The sequence below is a fragment of the Acipenser ruthenus genome, chromosome 35, assembly GCF_902713425.1.
Source record: "Acipenser ruthenus chromosome 35, fAciRut3.2 maternal haplotype, whole genome shotgun sequence".
Lineage (NCBI taxonomy): Eukaryota > Metazoa > Chordata > Actinopteri > Acipenseriformes > Acipenseridae > Acipenser > Acipenser ruthenus.
The window spans coordinates 1,840,232-1,860,000 of record NC_081223.1 but is presented as its reverse complement, the minus strand read 5'-3'; the positions used below and the strand labels follow the sequence as shown (position 1 = coordinate 1,860,000).

Below are 19,769 nucleotides of genomic sequence, written 5' to 3'. Positions count from 1 at the left end.
TTTGCACAAATTATGATTAATACTTCTAAGTCATCTTGAGTAAAGTCAGCCAAATTACTTAATAATAATAATAGAGATATACACCTCATTTCCAAAATAAACAAATACAAACATCTACTGGTATTGTAACGTTATTGTACCCAAGGCTTAATTATATAACTTGTGATTACATATTGTGATTACAAAGATTACATGACGATTTACAACCTCGGTTAAATATTTTATAATTTAATAATGACGGCGATTCCCCTTAGTCCACAAGGTGACACGCAGTATCAGCTACGATACAACGACCTTTTAGGATGATATCGCACATTCTAACGGATGACGTTATTAAACGTCTATTATATTTTACATTATTAAATATACATTTTCTAAATGTTATTTTACTGTGGTAAATACTAAATATATACACATTTAAACTTTGTTTATATAAAATGTACATGTTGCGGTTATGGGTGTGCTTCAACGTGTGATTGATCACATGACTAATCCCTAAAGGTTTACTGGATAGAAGAGGAATTGTGCAAACAGCGTTTTGCTCTGTGCTGAATAAATACCACGGATTAGTTCCACAAATACCACTCGCTCGAGCCTCTCTTTTTTGCTGTTGTAAAAAACAATGGGTGACTCCAAATATATATATAAAAAAAACCGTAAGAAATGCAATTTATTATTATTTTTTTTTTAATGATGAAATTAAATTAGATTGATACTGATGGCTAAACAATGCTAATGGTTCAAACTATTATATTATCTCTATGATTCTAAATGTATATTACTATTATTATTGTCAAACTATATTTAATGTTTATGAACGCAGTCAACCAAATATAGATTCTCCCTAGCTTTTGTGATGTGCAGTTCGTGAACGACTCGTTCTTTCCGGTTCAAATAAACCTACGAAAACAATCTTAATGCGATCTACATTGATTTGTTTTGTGTCACTGAATCAGTGAATCAAATGAACGAAATGAATCGATTCACCAAACTGAACTGAATCAAATGAATCGAGACACTAAAAAGAATCGAACTGCCCATCACTGCTCCGCACTACAACCAGGTAAAGAGAGGAGATCAGCGAGTCACTTATTGTCCCCCCCCCCCATCGAGCATGATTGACGGTAGCTCGAAAAGATTGTGCCAAAATGAAAAGACGAAATACCGAAACAAAAACCGAAATAAAAAACAGAATAAATAAAGAAATAAATATATAAGTAAATAAATAAATAAATAAATAAATAACGAAATAAATAAATAGATAAATTCTTAAACATATTTCAGTTTTTACTTATTTATGTATTTATTTCTTTTTATATGTATTTATTTATATTTGTATTTATTTATTTATTTATTTATTTATTTATTTATTTTGAATTTTATTTATTTATTTATTTAAAATTTTGGCACAAATTATCCTCCATACCAAACGCCGCTCGGAACGTTCGCATTTTTAAATCCTAACGGTCTCTGTTCAGCTGAGTGGAATGTTCACGAGCCGGTTGCCTAGCAGCGTCTCCCCCTCCATCTCTGCCCCGCCCTCTCGCCCTCTCTCGTTGTTCCAGCTACCAGTTCAAATTTAGCTTCGTTATATTAGAGCAATTCTTTACTAACTTTTACAAATGAGCTTATTAGAAGCTTCGTGTTTTTCAAACAGTTTCAAATATAATTTAGATTTAAATGGCAGGTAGTATATAAATCAATTTCTAAAACAGGTCGCATTTTGTAATTTAAATAGGCCTACGTATGAGCTACCAAAACGTATTTTTGTTTCATGTCGTTATTGATGTATTTACTTATTTATTTGGTTAAACTTGAATCCAGCCTTACATTTTAACTTCTTGAAGTTACCACAGCGTGTCTATGTATGAATTACTGACGAGTAATATTTGTGATTTGATTACTCTAGCAGACGAACTGATAATGTATGGATGTTATTTTGTGAAAACAATACAATATTAAAAAAGAAATACTACAACATTTAATAAATAAATAAAGTATACACCAAACTGTAGCACATTTGTTTAGTCTTAATATCATAACACATGTACTTATTATAAATACGCACTTCCTTTTAATTGTTGTAAAATGGTCTGGAACTGAAGTAAAGTATTTTTTTACAGTGCTATTTCAGTATTTAAAATATGGTTTTCTTCAAAATTAAAATGCCAGCAACGCTGTGTTAATTTAACGAAGCGCCTAACGCAGCTCGGAACGTTCGCATTTTTAAATCCTAACGGTCTCTGCTCAGCTGAGTGGAATGTTCACGAGCCGGTTGCCTAGCAGCGTCTCCGCCTCCTTCTCTGCCCCGCCCTCTCACCCTCTCTCGTTGCTCCAGCTAGGAGTTCAAATTTAGCTTCGTTATATTAGCGCAATTCTTTACTAACTTTTACAAATTAGCTTATTAGAAGCTTCGTGTTTTTAAGATGGTTCAGGTGCAGTCCGGGCAGACTGACTAGAGCATCATTACAGTATACCGCACTGCTCTTTTTAATGCTAAATATGTATCTGGTATTCTAAGTATTATCTACAATTAATAATTCAGCTATATTCATATTCAGAATGTAATGCAGTATTAAGACAGGGTCCAGTATTAGAAATAAATAAACATGCTTTAAGAGAAACAGCAGTGATGTTTATTGACCATTCCCATACATTCTCTATATGTTTCTACATTGTGGTTGCACAGGGACAAGGGACTCAGTGGTGTTAACAAAAAGAAATCAATTCCAAAATGTTTTTTTCAATATTATAACAACAAGGGAACATTCAAAGAGGAGTTTAAATGTCTAAGAGATATAAATGTCAAAATCATAGACGAAGAAAACAAAAATAGCAAATATATTAAATGATTACTTTTCAGAAGTTTTTACAAAGGAGGATACGGACAACATGCCCCACATGTTCACCTGTTCCTATCCAGTTTTAAATAACTTTAGCATAACAGAGGCAGAAGTGTTAAAGGGACTAGGAGCTCTTAAAATAAACTGATTCCCTGGGCTGGATAAGATCCTGCCAATAGTACTCAAAGAAATGAAAGAAGTTATTTACAAACCGCTAACCAAGATCATGCAACAGTCTCGTGACATGGGTTTAAACCGACAGACTGGAAGATCCAAAATGGAAAATGACCTATATGGTAACAGTATCCTGGGAGACAGTCAGCATGGTTTTAGGAAAGGAAGATCGTGTCTAACTAACCTGCTTGATTTTTTTTGAGAATGCATCATCAACAATGGATAATTGCAAAGCATACAACATGGTTTATTTAGATTTCCAGAAAGCTTTTGACAAAGTCCTGCATAAAAGATTAATTCTCAAACTGAACGCAGCAGGGATTCAAGGAAATGCATGCAGATGGATTAGGGAGTGGGGGGGTGGAGGGCACTACTAAACTAAAAGGTTTGGAATAGAGGCAAAGTGACCAGGAATGACAACAGAATAACAGAGGCATAAAAGTTCACAAAGCTTTATTACAATGGTCCAGGATTTACATAAATCAGTTAATATAATTATACAATAAAATGCAAAGAGTTTTACTAAAAACAAGGAGGGGAAATTAAATAAAGCCAGCCAATAGCCACATTTTAAAAGCATGGGGTATTAGACCAACATATAGCAGCGATTACACTTCTCATTAAGAGTGCTAGGTGATTGGAAACAGCTCTTCCCAGCAAGGGTTCTACAACAAAAGCCAGATTGTTAATACACACAAGTTTTAACAGTATTAGGGAACGTTAGCAGCAATATACCAGGATTAACTATATTAGAACAATACAAGTTTAGTTATATTGAAGACAATTAGCAGCAAAGTTCAGGTTTAGCAGCGAAAGTCTGAGTCGACTGAGGAAATTGAATGAGGTTACTGAGAAAGATTCTTACCCGCTGCCGAGAACAGATGACACCCTTCAGGCATTGAGCGCTTCTGTCTGGTTTAACAACACTAGATTTAGGAGGCTGTGTGGTCCAGTGGTTAAAGAAATGGGCTTGTAAGCAGGAGGTCCCTGGTTCAAATCCCACCTCAGCCACTGACTCATTGTGTGACCCTGAGCAAGTCACTTAACCTTCTTGTGCCCTGTCTTTCGGGTGAGACGTAATTGTAAGTGACTCTGCAGCTGATGCATAGTTCACACACCATAGTCTCTGTAAGTTGCCTTGGATAAAGGCATCTGCTAAATAAACAAATAATAATAGATTTAAAGAGTGGCTATTGGCAGGTGGAGGTAGATGAAGCTGATAGACCAAAGACAGCATTCACAGTTGGACGGGGCTTGCACCAGTTCAATGTGATACCCTGTGGTCTCTGCAATGCGCCTGCTACGTTTGAAAGGCTTATGGAGAGGGTGTTGTCAGGCTTGCCATGGGAAGTCTGTCTTATTTACCTTGACGATGTGCTGGTGCATGCGCACACATTCCCACAGGCGCTAGCTAATCTAGAGCAGGTCCTTGTCAAACTCCAGAAAGCTAGTTTAAAACTAAACCCTGCCAAATGCGAGCTCTTTAAAAGGAGGTGGGTTACCTCAGGTCACATAATGAGTGAGCATGGGGTTGCTACAAACCCAAGCAAAATAACAGCAGTCAGCAACTGGCCAAGGCCGACCAACTGAGGTACGTCGCTTTTTGGGTTAATGTTCCTACTACAGGAAGTTTATTCAGTCCTTTGCAGACATTGCTAAGCCATTGCATGCTTTGACAAAGAAGGGACAGCCGTTCCTTTGGAGTGAAGCATGTGAGAGTGCTTTTATTCACGTCATACAGGCTGTAGGCTCTGCCCCTTTACTAGGTTACCTTCGATTTGACCTTCCGTTCACCCTGGATACCATGGGAGTTGGAGCTGTCCATTCACAGGTCCAGGATGGAGTGGAAAGGGTTATAGGATACTATAGCCAGACACTGACTGCTCCGGAGAGGAACTACTGCACCACTCGCAAGGAACTGCTAGCTGTGGTAAAAGGTGTCACGCACTTTCATCATTATTTGTATGGCTGATCTTTTGTTGTACGTACTGACCACTCTGCTTTACAATGGCTTTTCAGGTCAAGCACCCGGAGGGCCAGATTGCAAGGTGGATACAAAGCCTACAGCAATAACTGTTACACCAGCAGGGGGTAAAGCATGGCAATGCTGATGCTCTATCTAGACCACCCTGTCTGGGTACTGAGTGTGGTTTCTGTACCAGGGTAGAGCAGTGGGACCGTAACAGTGTGGGAGGAGAACAGGGTGCTGTAACAGAGGGCTCCCAGGAGGGCAAGGATATAATTACTACAGCTCAAGAACCACTGTGCTGGTTAACAAGCAAAGCCGCTGCGAGCGAGCAGCTTGTTGATGGTCACAGTGCTGAAGAGCTGAGGGCTGCACAGCAACATGAGCCTGATTTCACTCCTCTGCTTAACTGGAAAGAACAGGGGGGGCGTCCACAGGAAAATGTGTCACACCTCAGCTCAGACGTCACAGCACACTGGGCTGTTTGGGACAGTATAGAGTTAAAAGATGGTTTACTCTGTTGTAAGTGGGAGGCTCCATCGGGGGGATGCTGCAGGTATCAGCTGTTGGTTCCAGGGTCCCTGAGAAAGGAAGTGCTAACCATGGCTCACAGTACTAGGGCCGTAATTTCGAATCAGAGGTTTTCTCCAGGGTGTGTCAACTTCTGGGTGTGTGGAAGACACACACCACGCCATTGAGGCCTCAGTCTGATGGTATGGTGGAGAGGTACATACGCACTCTCAAAAACCAGTTACCCTGTTTGTAGAGCAGAACCAGCGGGATTGGGATACTCACCTCCCTTTGCTGCTGTTTGCATGTCGAACAGCTAAACATGAAATAACCCAGAGTACACCTGCACTCCTGATGTTTGGAAAGGAGCTCCATTCACCACTGAGGCTGGTTTATGGAACCCCTGATACATCCTTATCTTTGAGGATCCCCTGGACTACGCTGACAGCCTGCAGCAGTCTCTTGAGTGGGTACACCAATTTGTCAGGGAGAACTTCAAATTGTCCAATGACCAGGTAAAGAGGCGCTATGATGTAAGAGCTGTGGCTGACACTGTGGTTTGAATCTCACTTCCTTTCACACTGCAGCCCCACCATGCAGCCACTCAAGAGCTACAGCGTCGGAGGACAATCCAGCTCTCAAGCAGCTCACAGGAAGCCCGCAGGTGCCCAGCCAGACCAAAGGAGTCGCTGGTGTGCGGTTTCAATGTATTAGGGCTGGAGCTATCCTATGTAACATGTGCATAATCACGCTCTTAAGAACAGGTTTGATTCTTCTAAACATGTCCTGTTCTGTGAAAAACAGGGAGTGTTCCACGCTATGGAGCCGACTGGAAAAGGAGTGCATGTATTAAAACAATCTGGAAGCAACTGGTTTAACTTGCTGGGGTGACTAAACTTTTATTAGGTCATTGAGTCACACAAAGTGGCAGCAGTGTGGAGTAGTGGTTAGGCCTCTGGACTCTTGACTGGAGGGTCGTGGGTTCAATCCCAGGTGGGGGACACTGCTGCTGTACCCTTGAGCAAGGTACTTTACCTAGATTGCTCCAGTAAAAACCAACTGTATAAATGGGGAATTGTATGTAAAAATAATGTGACATCTTGCAACAATTGTAAGTCGCCCTGGATAAGGGTGTCTGCTAAGAAAGAAAGTAAGAATAAAGTAGCTCAAAGGACAATATAAATGAATTAGAGTCTCTCAGCCAATTAAAACGCTGAATTCATCAAGATGCCAATACATCTTTTAGGGGATTTTTCCTGATCTTTACTCTTTGAAAATATTCACGGTAAGTTGAGTCAGCCGAGCCTGTCTCTTATGGCACGAGAATATCTCTCCACAACCTTAAAATGAGAAAACACCAAACAGCACAAACTGCACTACACACTGTGACCACAAGAGGGAGAGAGAGAGAGTAATAAAATGATGCTCTTTAATCCAGAGCAGTGGTTCTTAACCTGGAGTCCTCAGAGACAGTCCAGGGGGTCCACAGGAAAAAAACTGGAAACTTTTCACTCAACATTAGCAATGTGCAAAATCAAAATGTTTGCTTCTTGAATGGATTTGATTTCACAAAGTTTATGATGGATCTGTTAACCTGCAGCTCTGATTTTAATATTTTACAATTAATAATTATTGATACTGTGTAACAAAGCTAGATAATCACAGCTGTGGCTAAAATGAATTGTTTGAGAGAAGGGAGAAGAGAGAGAAATAGCTGTGTTTGTACAAACTCAACACAAACAAAACTATGAGCTATTTTTTTCCCTGAGTGGCAAAGAAACTGCATCAGTGAGAAGAGTTTAAACTTAAGAGCACTGCTTGGCTACAAGTGGCTGCTGTGCCAAGGAAGACAATTTGCATAGAAAAGACACTTTGCATTGGCAGCACATGCTTCAGTGCTCTGGGAGTGTTTATAGCCCTGTGAGTTTAACACTTCATGATTGAGAGCTGCCCTTCATGGCAACAGAATCCACAACAACAATGACTTTTATCAGCATCTTCATCTGGGCACTTGTCATCTGCACTCAGGGTAAGAATCATTTAGAAAAACACTTTTTTTAAAATCTATTTGTGGGACATTTCTTAATATACAGTATAAGTGTTGAAATTAAACAGGAAAAACTGAAAAAGGCTTGACATTTAATATGTGTTTTCATAATTCAATTCACTTGTTTATTATAATTTTCTATATTATTATTTTCAGAATCCAGTGGACAGATTACTGTGACTCAGACTCCAGCAGTGAAATCTGTTCTCCCAGGAGACACAGTCACTCTGAGCTGTAAAACCAGCACCGCAGTGTACACTTCTAGCAATTACCACTACCTAGCCTGGTACCAACAGAAACCTGGAGAAGCTCCCAAACTCCTGATCTATAGGGCAAGTACCCTTCAGTCTGGGATCCCAACTCGTTTCAGTGGCAGTGGATCTGGGACTGACTTCACACTGACCATCAGTGGAGTCCAGGCTGAAGATGCAGGAGATTACTACTGTCAGAGTTACCACTACCTCAACAGTAAAGTTGTGTTCACACAGTGATACACACCCGTACAAAAACCTCCCTCAGCAGGACTGCACAGCGACTGCACTGCTGCAGCTGGGACCTACTGCAGGTGCTGAGGGTGAAGGCAATGAAACGGGACACGGCCTGTGGAGGAGCTCAACTGCACACAAACACACTGAGCTCAATAACAAGGGCTCAAAATAAAAGACAAGATCAGTCTGGTAAATATCTTGATTATTCATGTATTCTAATACATTGCAGAGTCTGAAGGTCTGTCATTGGATTTATATTTACTAATTTAGTTTCAAATGAAAAGGAAAATATTATTCTTAATTTATTTCTAGTAAGGAAAAGATAAAGGTGAACATTGTTAATTTTCTGATACTTAAATACAAACTGAAAATAAACTAATTCAGACACTTTACTCCTCTTAAAGGAAATAAATACATATATCCATGCATTCATACATACATACATAGCATATTACAATCCAACATATTTCTATTGTGTTACAGGTTTTAAAGCAATCTATGGTTTAAAACACATATTAACGTATTTCAATATTAATATACAGGATTTTTTTTTTCATTTCTTTACATGTCTTCAAAGCAATTTAATATTTTTCTAATTGAAACTATAAAATAAATAAATATAGTGAAATAAATATGAATAAAAAGCTATTTCTATAAAGTGTATCAGTAATGCTACAAAATTTAAACCTCACGCTGAAAGTTCAAGCATTTCATTCATTTGTATTTGGTGCGTTGATGCTCAGAAAAGTGTTGATAGTGTGAAAACATGGAGTACGCACACAAACACATTGTTAATTCACCATTGTGCAATTTAAAGAACTATATTAAGGGTGGGGTTTGTTTCTTGTTTCAATTTGCAGATCGTTGATGGTTAGATAATTCATTGTAAATTTCACTTCATTAAGTGTATGTTTGTGGTAATGAGCTGGCTGTTTAACAATACCTGTATCTAATCATCTTCATCAATTGATTAATAACTATTAAGGTTTGTTTGGGTTACAAATTGTAACTTATTTGCCAATCATTGATGTTGGGATATCTGATTGAAAACTTTACTTGATGAAGTGTATGTCTGTGATAATGAATTGTCTGCTTAACAAACCTGTGTTTAATCATGTTCACTAATTGGTAATAACGATATTAAGGGCTGGGTTTGCTTTGTTTCTTTTAAACACTGAGGACGGCTCTTTGGAGTCGAAACACGTCTGTTGTTTGGAGTTTTGGTCTCTGTTATTAAATAGATGTATAATGCTTTAAATATCACAATGGTGAATTAACCAGTTTTGTTTTCATGTTATAAAGTGTAGCATTGAAAGGAACACAGCCAGATGTTTAGCTGTGGAAGCTGCTGTATGTGCAAGGACTTGGCACTATCAGTGTGAAGCTCTGTGTGGAATGCATGCTTTCACAGGCTGATACAACCAATGCATCGCATTGAAAGAGGAAGAAACCATTCTGACAACCATACAGGACATTGTCAGTCAACGAGCAGACTGGGGGCACAGAGTGATATACTGTAAGCAAGGAGGTAGTCAAGTCTTGTGAGGCTTTTGTCTGCTCCTTGTCTGGTAAAGCAGGAGATGATGTTGAATGGGGTTACAGATTGATCTGCAGCAGAAAATGATGCATGCAGCTCTCTGACATCCCCTGCCTGCGCGCACTGCTGTGTTTTGTGTTGTGTGTTGTTTTCAGAGCGGTCGTTGTTTATATTTGTATTTATTTGTAATGATTGCAATGTTAAATCAATCATTTTTCACAGGTATTTATTGCACCGCGCACTTTAGTGTGCTTCTGGTGCTGAACGTTTACTGCTGTGTATTAATCTGCTGCGAACATTCCATTTCTTTTTATCTGCAATAAAATAAAAGATTCTTTTTTAATTGGAAGAGGCCGTGTTTCTGATCCCATCCTTGATTTGCTTTCAGAATAAAATAACCTGTCACTGTTTTATTTGTCCAGTGTCTTACACACTAATCTGGCGCAGACCGACTCCAAATGTGATTATGTATTTCAATTCTGTGTAAGCCCTGCCTAGCGGGTGTTACAGTTACATAAAAGGACTCTATAGAGTCCTAATGCAAAAACAAAGAGCAAAAAGCAAGTTGGGAAAGGGGAGGAGGGTGTCAGTAAATATCCAGGGTGCTCTGAGGTTTGAACACAAAACACACAGCTGATAGGAAAGAGGAAACACTCTCTGAGCCTCCAGCTCAATACAGCAAATCATGGAATAAAGAGATTCAGTGACAGCTAACACAGGAGCTGCTCTGTGTTCAAGTGAATAAAGTGCACTCATTAATGTGACCTCCGAGAGACACAGTGCAGATATTAATATTGACCACACGAGGGAGCCAGAGCAACACTAACACCCCCGACTGCCCCCAACCCCCTCTCTCCTCCAGCCCCTCCCCAGTGCAGTAAGAAGGAGCCTGTGTGTATTCCTGCTGTCTGCTTCTCTCTGCAACCCCTCTCTCCTGTAGAATCCACACCAGCCCTGTTGAACAGAGCCCAGGGGCACACAAGCCTTTATCAGAGCACTGCCACTCCCCACACTGGATCAGTGTCTCACTGTTTCTAAATGACATGTGGGATTGGACACTGCACAGGACACTGGAGTGTTAGAGTGGCAATCAGATGAAACAGGAGCCTGGAGATGTGTCAGAAACATCAAACGGAGCCCTGACAAGCAGCACAGACTGCAGATATTAACACTGACCACAAGAGGGAGCCAGAGCACCACTGCTCTTCATAATCAATCCATCAATCAATCAATGTTTATTTTATATAGCGCCTTTCATAGTGGACCACCATCACAAAGTGCTTTACAAGACAGTGGGGAACAATGCATGATACATTAAATACAGTGAAATACAGGGTATAGTACATTAAATACAAACAGTAAAAAACAATGCAAATACATTAAATACAAGCATATTACATTAAATACAAGGCTAGGATGTGATTTCTAAACACTGTGCATGTGTGTGTCATACAGAATCATATGAATAAGATGGAGTGAAAAACCTGAAATAGCAATTTAGACAACAATTAATAACAGATATCAGGCTTGAAGAGCATTGAAAGCCAGAGAGAACATGGGGATGAATAATGTAATAACACAGTAAAAAGACAATTGAAATAGGCAGCAGTTACCTCCCCAGTTCTCCCATTGTTAACACAAGGCTCCTCACACCCAGTCATCTAAACACAACAGCATGGGAAGGGATTTTACTGCAATTCCACAGACCAACAGCACAGATTGCACTACACTGTGTGACCACAAGAGGGAGCGAGAGAGAGTAATAAAATGATGCTCTTTAATCCAGAGCAGTGGTTCTTAACCTGGGGTCCTCAGAGACAGTCCAGGGGGTCCACAGGAAAAAACTGGAAACTTTTCACTCAATATTAGCAATGTGCAAAATCAAAATGTCTGCATCTTGAATAGATTTGATTTCACAAAGTTTATGATGGATCTGTTAACCTGCAGGTCTGATTTTAATATTTTACAATTAATAATTATTTATACTGTGTAACAAAGCTACATAATCATAGCTGTGGCTAAGATGAATTGTTTGAGAGAAGGGAGAAGAGAGAGAAATAGCTGTGTTTGTACAAACTCAACACAAAGAAAACTATGAGCTATTTTTTTTCCGAGTGGCAAAGAAACTGCATCAGTTAAATGAGTTTAAACTTAAGAGCACTGCTTGGCTACAAGTGGCTGCTGTGCCAAGGAAGACAATTTGCATAGAAAAGACACTTTGCATTGGCAGCACATGCTTCAGTGCTCTGGGAGTGTTTATAGCCCTGTGAGTTTAACACTTCATGATTGAGAGCTGCCCTTCATGGCAACAGAATCCACAACAACAATGACTTTTATCAGCATCTTCATCTGGGCACTTGTCATCTGCACTCAGGGTAAGAATCATTTAGAAAAACACTTTTTTAAAATCTATTTGTGGGACATTTCTTAATATACAGTATAAGTGTTGAAATTAAACAGGAAAAACTGAAAAAGGCTTGACATTTAATATGTGTTTTCATAATTCAATTCACTTGTTTATTATAATTTTCTATATTATTATTTTCAGAATCCAGTGGACAGATTACTGTGACTCAGACTCCAGCAGTGAAATCTGTTCTCCCAGGAGACACAGTCACTCTGAGCTGTAAAACCAGCACCGCAGTGTACACTTCTAGCAATTACCACTACCTAGCCTGGTACCAACAGAAACCTGGAGAAGCTCCCAAACTCCTGATCTATACTGCAAGTACACTTCAGTCTGGGATCCCAACTCGTTTCAGTGGCAGTGGATCTGGGACTGACTTCACTCTGACCATCAGTGGAGTCCAGGATGAAGATGCAGGAGATTACTACTGTCAGAGTGCACACTACCCCAGCAGTAGATATGTGTTCACACAGTGCTACACACCCGTACAAAAACCTCCCTCAGCAGGACTGCAGGTGAACATTGTTTATTTTCTGATACTTAAATACAAGCTGAAAATAAAGTAAACCAAACATTTTGCTTCTCTTTCAGTAAATGTATATATATATATATATATATATATATATATATATATATATATATATATATATATATATATATATAAATTGCAGATTTAACTTCAAATTGTATTAATTACTTTTTTCATTTTACTCTTTTAATGATTCCACTTCATCAGCAACACATTCTATATACAAACAGAATGATGCTTATTTTTTAAAACAATTGAACTGTATGCATATTGAGATTGATTTATTTATGATCCACTGGACAACATATTAAAAAAGAAGTCCAGCAGACAGCAAAGCCCAGTATTGCAGTGATGTGTAGTTACACTGTCTGACTCTGTGGAGTCCAGCTGGATATTTCTCATTGTGTCAATCTGATGTGTTTTAATGTATTTTCAAAACTAATATTAATACATAAATGAATAACATTGAACTTTAACATATTGTTAAGATGAAAATCAATATACAAATTACTGTTAATTACAATGAACAAACCATGTCTTCTTTTGAAATAGAATTTTACACTTTATTCTTAATTACTGAAATAAATGTTAATACTAGATTGATATACCTCAGATTATAACTTATTATAATAAAAAATAATGTATTGCCACAATACATTATTTTTCTAAATTGAAATAAAATAAATAAATGAGGAATTCATACATTTCTGAGTGAATTCTTATCTTTTATTAAGGAGCAGCACAGCAGCGTTATTGAAGGCAGTTTATTCTTCATTGTCTTGCCTCCTGTGTCATCCTTGTTACCCACCTGGTCTCCTTCATTCCTTATGTGTGCAGCAGCTCCCTGGCACACATGTCTCAACACTTATGGGCCAGTTCATTCTGATCAGGCAGATTTCTAATGCCCCTCCTAGAGGGCAGGAAAGCACTGAGAGGCTAAACATAAAACTACAGGAAGGATAATCTAACTGTACTCTGAGTCACCCAACCCCATCAAGTCCCACCTGTGTTCACAGCTTAGATCTCATAGAACTGTCTGTGACACTTATTGAAACAGAAGTGCAGCGCTTAGAACACATATACAAATAGAACTAATCCACTCCTCTATTAAACTGTGAACTTAGTGTTTGATTGAATCCCTCTCTGTGTTTGTATAGCCTGGAAACAGGCATCAGTGCCCTGCCAAGCTACACACACTGCCATCATTCACACTGACCACAAGAGGGAGCCAGAGCACCACTGCTGTCCATAATGTAATAACACAGTAATAAGACAATTGAAATAGGCAGCAGTTACCTCCCCAGTCAGCCCAGTTCTCCCATTGTTAACACAAGGCTCCTCACACCCAGTCATCTAAACACTACAGTGTGGTCTGTGTCTGGAGGAAGGAGCTGCTCACAGTGATGCATGCTGGGAAACACTGACTCTAATACCCACACTTGGGATTCATTTCCCCTTGATTCCACCCCTGGCAGTGAGGGATAGAAACAGATCCTCAACTTAACATAAAACTAAGTAAATCAAACCAAGCCATCAGACACAATTTAAAACAGAGACATTTTATTTGGTAACTGACGTATCATAAAATTGACATTAACAAAATAAGTCTTCTGAAATAAAGAGACAATTATACATTTTGAGCTGCACAAAATAATGAACAGTGTCTGGTCATCAAATGTAAGGAAACAACTGACACCACTCCTGTTCTCCCCTCTACTACACATATATCAAACTCAATGTCCGGACGCATCTGAATCCGGTCTGCTAGACTGTTTCTATCAGTCCATTCATTTTGGTCCGCGGCCAGTCCGCTATAAAGAGCCAGAGTGCGGGTTCCACAAGAGAATGTTCCCCATGTATTTCTCCATAGAGGTTTGCAATATCAGCGATTACTGATCACTGAAACCTTGAACCGGTGTAACGTTTATCTTTCGTTGTTAGATACATCAAAAGCTATGTAATAGGCCGAAACATCTCTCAAATTATCACAATTATTGAAGAAATTGATAAAGATACAACTCTGAGTGCGTTATATTCCACAAACGAACTACATTATCCTGCAGAAAACCGCTAACTCAGTGCCCGGAGTGTTCCAACATGCTGAGAGGGGTATTAGCTTGCCAGCTTTCACTTCATAGTTAAATAACTAGTGAGTCAGGAATACGTTTACCTTTGATCAATCTTGCTAGTGGGCTAGACTGTTTTTATTACGGTTTTAATTCACCAACACTTCATAAATTTAGTCTCACACGCAAACTCTGCTCAACACAAATCACCCCCGCTGCGAGTAAACTGGCCTCGTCCTCATGGAGCGCTGTCACTCCTCAGGAACTTCAGCTTGTTAGGCTGGGAAAGGCAGTTCTTTAAGCGAAGACAACGTGTGTGGCGTGAAATTAATCCAGTTTCCACTACAATTTCTGAATGATTGTGACACATAACTGATTTTTATATATATATATATATATATATATATATATATATATATATATATATATATATATATATATATATATATATAAATAATCATAGGTTTTTAAAAAAGCCTATGGAGAAATCAATAGGACAATTTCACTTCTGGAACCCGTGCGACAGGAAGTGACATAATACTTCGGCTCTCTATTCACTACAAGTCCCATCATGCACTGCACGCTCTGGCTTGAACCACGGCATGTATGCACAGTTCACAGGCCTACACTGAGCATTCCATTACAGTGCGCTGTGTCACACATACACTTAACTTAAAACCTGCCACAACACAATCACTCACTCAACAATAGCTAGCAAGCTAGCCAGCTATCAAAAATGGCTAAAAGGAAAGAGGACAGAGAGGACAGAACGTTCCAGGACAGGTGGGAGATCGAATACATGTTTGTCTAATTTGCAAAGAGTGTATCAGTATTGAAAGAATTTAACTTACAACGCCACTATGAGACCAAACACAGAGACAAACACACCCCTGCTCTACTAGAACCCCAAACATGACGTGCCTGACATAACCAGGTCCTGTAACTGACGTAACCACTGTGAAAAATGCATGGATGTGAACACAGAGCAAGCTGAAGCGCTCACACAGTGAAGTGTCTGCAGAGTTTGTAATGTTTTCTTGAAAGGCATATACTCCCCGGGTATTCACAGGTACTGGAGCATCAATCCTTTTGAGAACAGATGAAGCAAGGTACCACGTTACATCCTTTTGTGTCGGCCACTTCCAGCCCCCTTTGCATGGATGCAAAACACTGAGGAGCTCCTCTGGCAGGGCCGGTATGGTTTCTTCAGCTATGCCAGGGGAACACTTGCCTTCATACATAACAATGCAGTACTCATTTACTGACAATTCAATGCTTTTGAATGGATACTTTACCATAGCTGTTGCTTGATCCACAATGCCAAACACACTGACCACTTTCCAGTCAGGCTGAATTTCTTCCACAAATGGACCTACTGTGCTGAGCTCAAGTTCAGTGTTGCTAAGCGTTCTAGCATAGTGAATGCTGTGTGTGTTTGGGGTTTTCTTTGGACAGTACTGTTCCCACCTGTTTGCACATTCATCTTGTGCCTTCTTTACCACATGCTTTGTAATATAAATGATGCTCACATTTGGGCATGCTTCTTTTGCCACCTTAGCAAATTCTTCTGCTGTGTTGACAACAGCATGCTTTTGCAGAATGCGCCTCCAAACTGCACGCTTGACTTTACCTGCAACTCCAGCAACTGGCCCTTTGCCGTGTGCTGTGGCAAAAAAGCTCCAATCACCTTGATGCAGACTACAGTGTACATTGCTCGGCATGGTAAGGGTGCACAAGATGAATCTGTTTTTAAACTGGCTCGCAGCACCATCACAAAAGATGTGCAAGTTAGAGATGTTGGTTGTAGTTGAGGCTTCATCAAGAATAGCCCGATTGTAGCAAACAACTGCAAATGTGTCATGTTGCCGTTCATCACTGAGCACAACATAAGAAGTACTAACAGACTGAGCTGTGAGAACTGCTGGAAACAGAGGCACTCCTTCTGTGATCCAGGGAGCTCACATTATTTCAGCTTGCTGCTTTATAGGGAAGTGTTCTGAGAAATCTTCCTGAAGTATAGCTTCACATTCATTTCAATTCATCTTCAGTGTCTTGATTTGGTGAAGTTGCACCTTGGCAATAAAACTGTGGCTCTGCAGAATGGTCCGCTGGGTTTGAGCTCCTCCTTGGCATCGTGTAATGTTGACTCAAGCACTTCCTTTTTATTGTTAGCCATCTATTGGTAGTAGTGTACAATTGTATCTTCATTATCATTGCCTTGTATTACCTGATTGATAGAACTAGCAAGGTCTTGGCATGTGTTACACTGGCCAAGGCAGCATTTCATCTGCCAGTTGCAAAGTGACCCAATGACCAGGAGATTTCCATTGGGGATATTTTGACAAACCTTTTTCAAACCATCTAGTAGCATCTCTGTGTTGTCATGGTAACGACAGACAGACAGGTTGAACTTTCACAGGGCGCAATGCTACAGACTTTTTTTGATGTTCTGATTTTTACATCAGGATATTCATTCTTGAAGAGGCGGTGAGCTTCAAGAACCGTCATCAGGAGCACTTTTTTGTGCATTCTTTTTTTTGTGCATCCTCTCTTCTGATAGTGATGCAGTCTTTTCATCCAGGCAGCTGACGGGACACACAATCAATCTCATAGAATGCACAAACCTGACATTCTGTTTCACTAACTTCAGCTCTTTGTGTGGAAGCGTGCTTATCTACCAGAGCCAATCCAAATTGAGTTGCCAGTTTCTTTACCACGACACTTATCTTCCTGGGGCACTTTGGAAGTGCCCGGTTTACTCCACTTACTGCCTTCCCTAGTGACTGAGCTGAAAAGAGAACTTCTGACGGTGAGTTTGTCAAATGATTCTCATTAGGTTGTGGTTCTGGTTCATGTCATTTTGAAAGATTTCTCCTATACTTTCTCATTGTTTCTTTGCTCTTTTCTGCTTCCCTTTTCTTCCTCCCTATACTCCACTTGCATGCTTTCTGCTGCTCTCTGCTCCTCTGTTTCATCCCTACTCTTTTCTCTTCTCACATCCTTGCATGATATGCACGCATTCTTTCTGCTGCAGGTACTGGAAGCATTTTCCAGCTTTAATCTAGATAAAAGAAAAAAGGGGGGCTGTTTCAGCCAATTAAAACACTGAATTAAATACATATTTTAGAGGAATTTTCATGTTCTTTACTTTATTTCAAATATCCACATGTTGAGACAGCTGAGCCTCTTATGGTATGAAAATCTTTAGCAGTATAGATTGCACTACACTCTGTGACCACAAGAGGTAGAGAGAGAGAGTAATAAAATGATGCTCTTTAATCCAGAGCAGTGGTTCTTAACCTGGGGTCCTCAGAGACAGTCCAGGGGGTCCACAGGAAAAAACTGTAAACTTTTCACTCATCACTAGCAATGTGCAAAATCAAAATGTTTGCTTCTTGAATTGATTTGATTTCACAAAGTTTATGATGGATCTGTTAACCTGCAGCTCTGATTTTAATATTTTACAATTAATAATTATTTATACTGTGTAACAAAGCTACATAATCACAGCTGTGGCTAAGATGAATTATTTGAGAGAAGGGAGAAGAGAGAGAAATAGCTGTGTTTGTACAAACTCAACACAAAGAAAATTATAAGATTATAGAGAAGACTTATTTTTTTCTGTTTTTCTGAAAGGCAAATAAACTGCATCAGCTGAAAATGAGTTTAAACTTAAGAGCACTGCTTGGCTAGAAGTGGCTGCTGTGCCAAGGAAGACAATTTGCATAGAAAAGAAACTTTGCATTGGCAGCACATGCTTCAGTGCTCTGGGAGTGTTTATAGCCCTGTGAGTTTAACACTTCATGATTGAGAGCTGCCCTTCATGGCAACAGAATCCACAACAACAATGACTTTTATCAGCATCTTCATCTGGGCACTTGTCATCTGCACTCAGGGTAAGAATCATTTAGAAAAACATGTTTAAAGAAAAATCTGTTTCTGGGACAATTCTTAATACAAAGTAAAACAGAGAATATTAAAAAGATGAAATGAAAACCTGCTGAAATGTAATGCATTTTCATTATTTAATTCACTCATTTATTCTAATTTTCTATATTATTATTTATTATTTTCAGAATCCAGTGGACAGTATACTGTGACTCAGACTCCAGCAGTGAAATCTGTTCTCCCAGGAGACACAGTCGCTCTGAGCTGTAAAGTCAGCAGCGCAGTGTATGGTAACAACTTCCTAGCCTGGTACCAACAGAAACCTGGAGAAGCTCCCAAACTCCTGATCTATTTGGCAAGTACCCTTCAGTCTGGGATCCCAACTCGTTTCAGTGGCAGTGGATCTGGGACTGACTTCACTCTGACCATCAGTGGAGTCCAGGCTGAAGATGCAGGAGATTACTACTGTCAGAGTTACCACTACTCCAACAGTAGAGATGTGTTCACACAGTGCTACACACCCATACAAAAACCTCCCTCAGCAGGACTGCAGGTGAACATTGTTCATTTTCTGACACTTAAATACAAGCTGAAAATAAAGTAAAGCAAACATTTTACTTCTCTTTCAGTAAATGTATATAAACAAATAAATTGTATATTTAACTTCAAATTGTATTATTTACTTTTTTTCATTTTACTCTTTTAATGATTCCACTTCATCAGCAACACATTCTATATACAAACAGAATGATGTTTATTTTTTAAAACAATTGAACTGTATGCATATTGAGATTGATTTATTTATGATCCACTGGACAACATGTTAAAAAAGAAGTCCAGCAAACAGCAAAGCCCAGTATTGCAGTGATGTGTAGTTACACTGTCTGACTCTGTGGAGTCCAGCTGGATATTTTTCATTGTGTCAATCTGATGTGTTTAATGTATTTTCAAAACTAATATTAATACATAAATGAATAACATTGAACTTGAACATATTGTTAAGATGAAAATCGACACAAATTACTGTTAATTACAATGAACAAACCATGTCTTTTGAAATATGTTAACACTATATTGATATACCTCAGATTATAACTTATTATAATAAAAAATAAAGTGTCTAAATTTAAATAAAAATAAATAAAAGAGGAATTCATACATTTCTGAGTGAATTCTTATTTTTTATTAAGGAGCAGCACATCAGTGTTATTGAAGGCAGTTTATTCTTCATTGTCTTGCCTCCTGTGTCATCCTTGTTACCCACCTGGTCTCCTTCATTCCTTATGTGTGCAGCAGCTCCCTGGCACACATGTC

The 19,769-nt window shown here is 39.1% G+C and overlaps 1 protein-coding gene and 1 gene segment (V, D, J or C); both read left to right on the top strand.

The window, feature by feature from the left end:
• The window catches only part of LOC117395269 (DELTA-stichotoxin-Hcr4a-like), a 412,383-nt gene that overhangs the window by 366,030 nt on the left and 26,584 nt on the right, over positions 1-19,769 (top strand). The window lies entirely within an intron of this gene.
• LOC131705189 (Ig kappa chain V region K29-213-like) lies at positions 7,404-8,204 on the top strand. The segment is given in 2 exon segments: positions 7,404-7,522; positions 7,697-8,204. Coding segments are annotated over 2 exon segments (408 nt in total).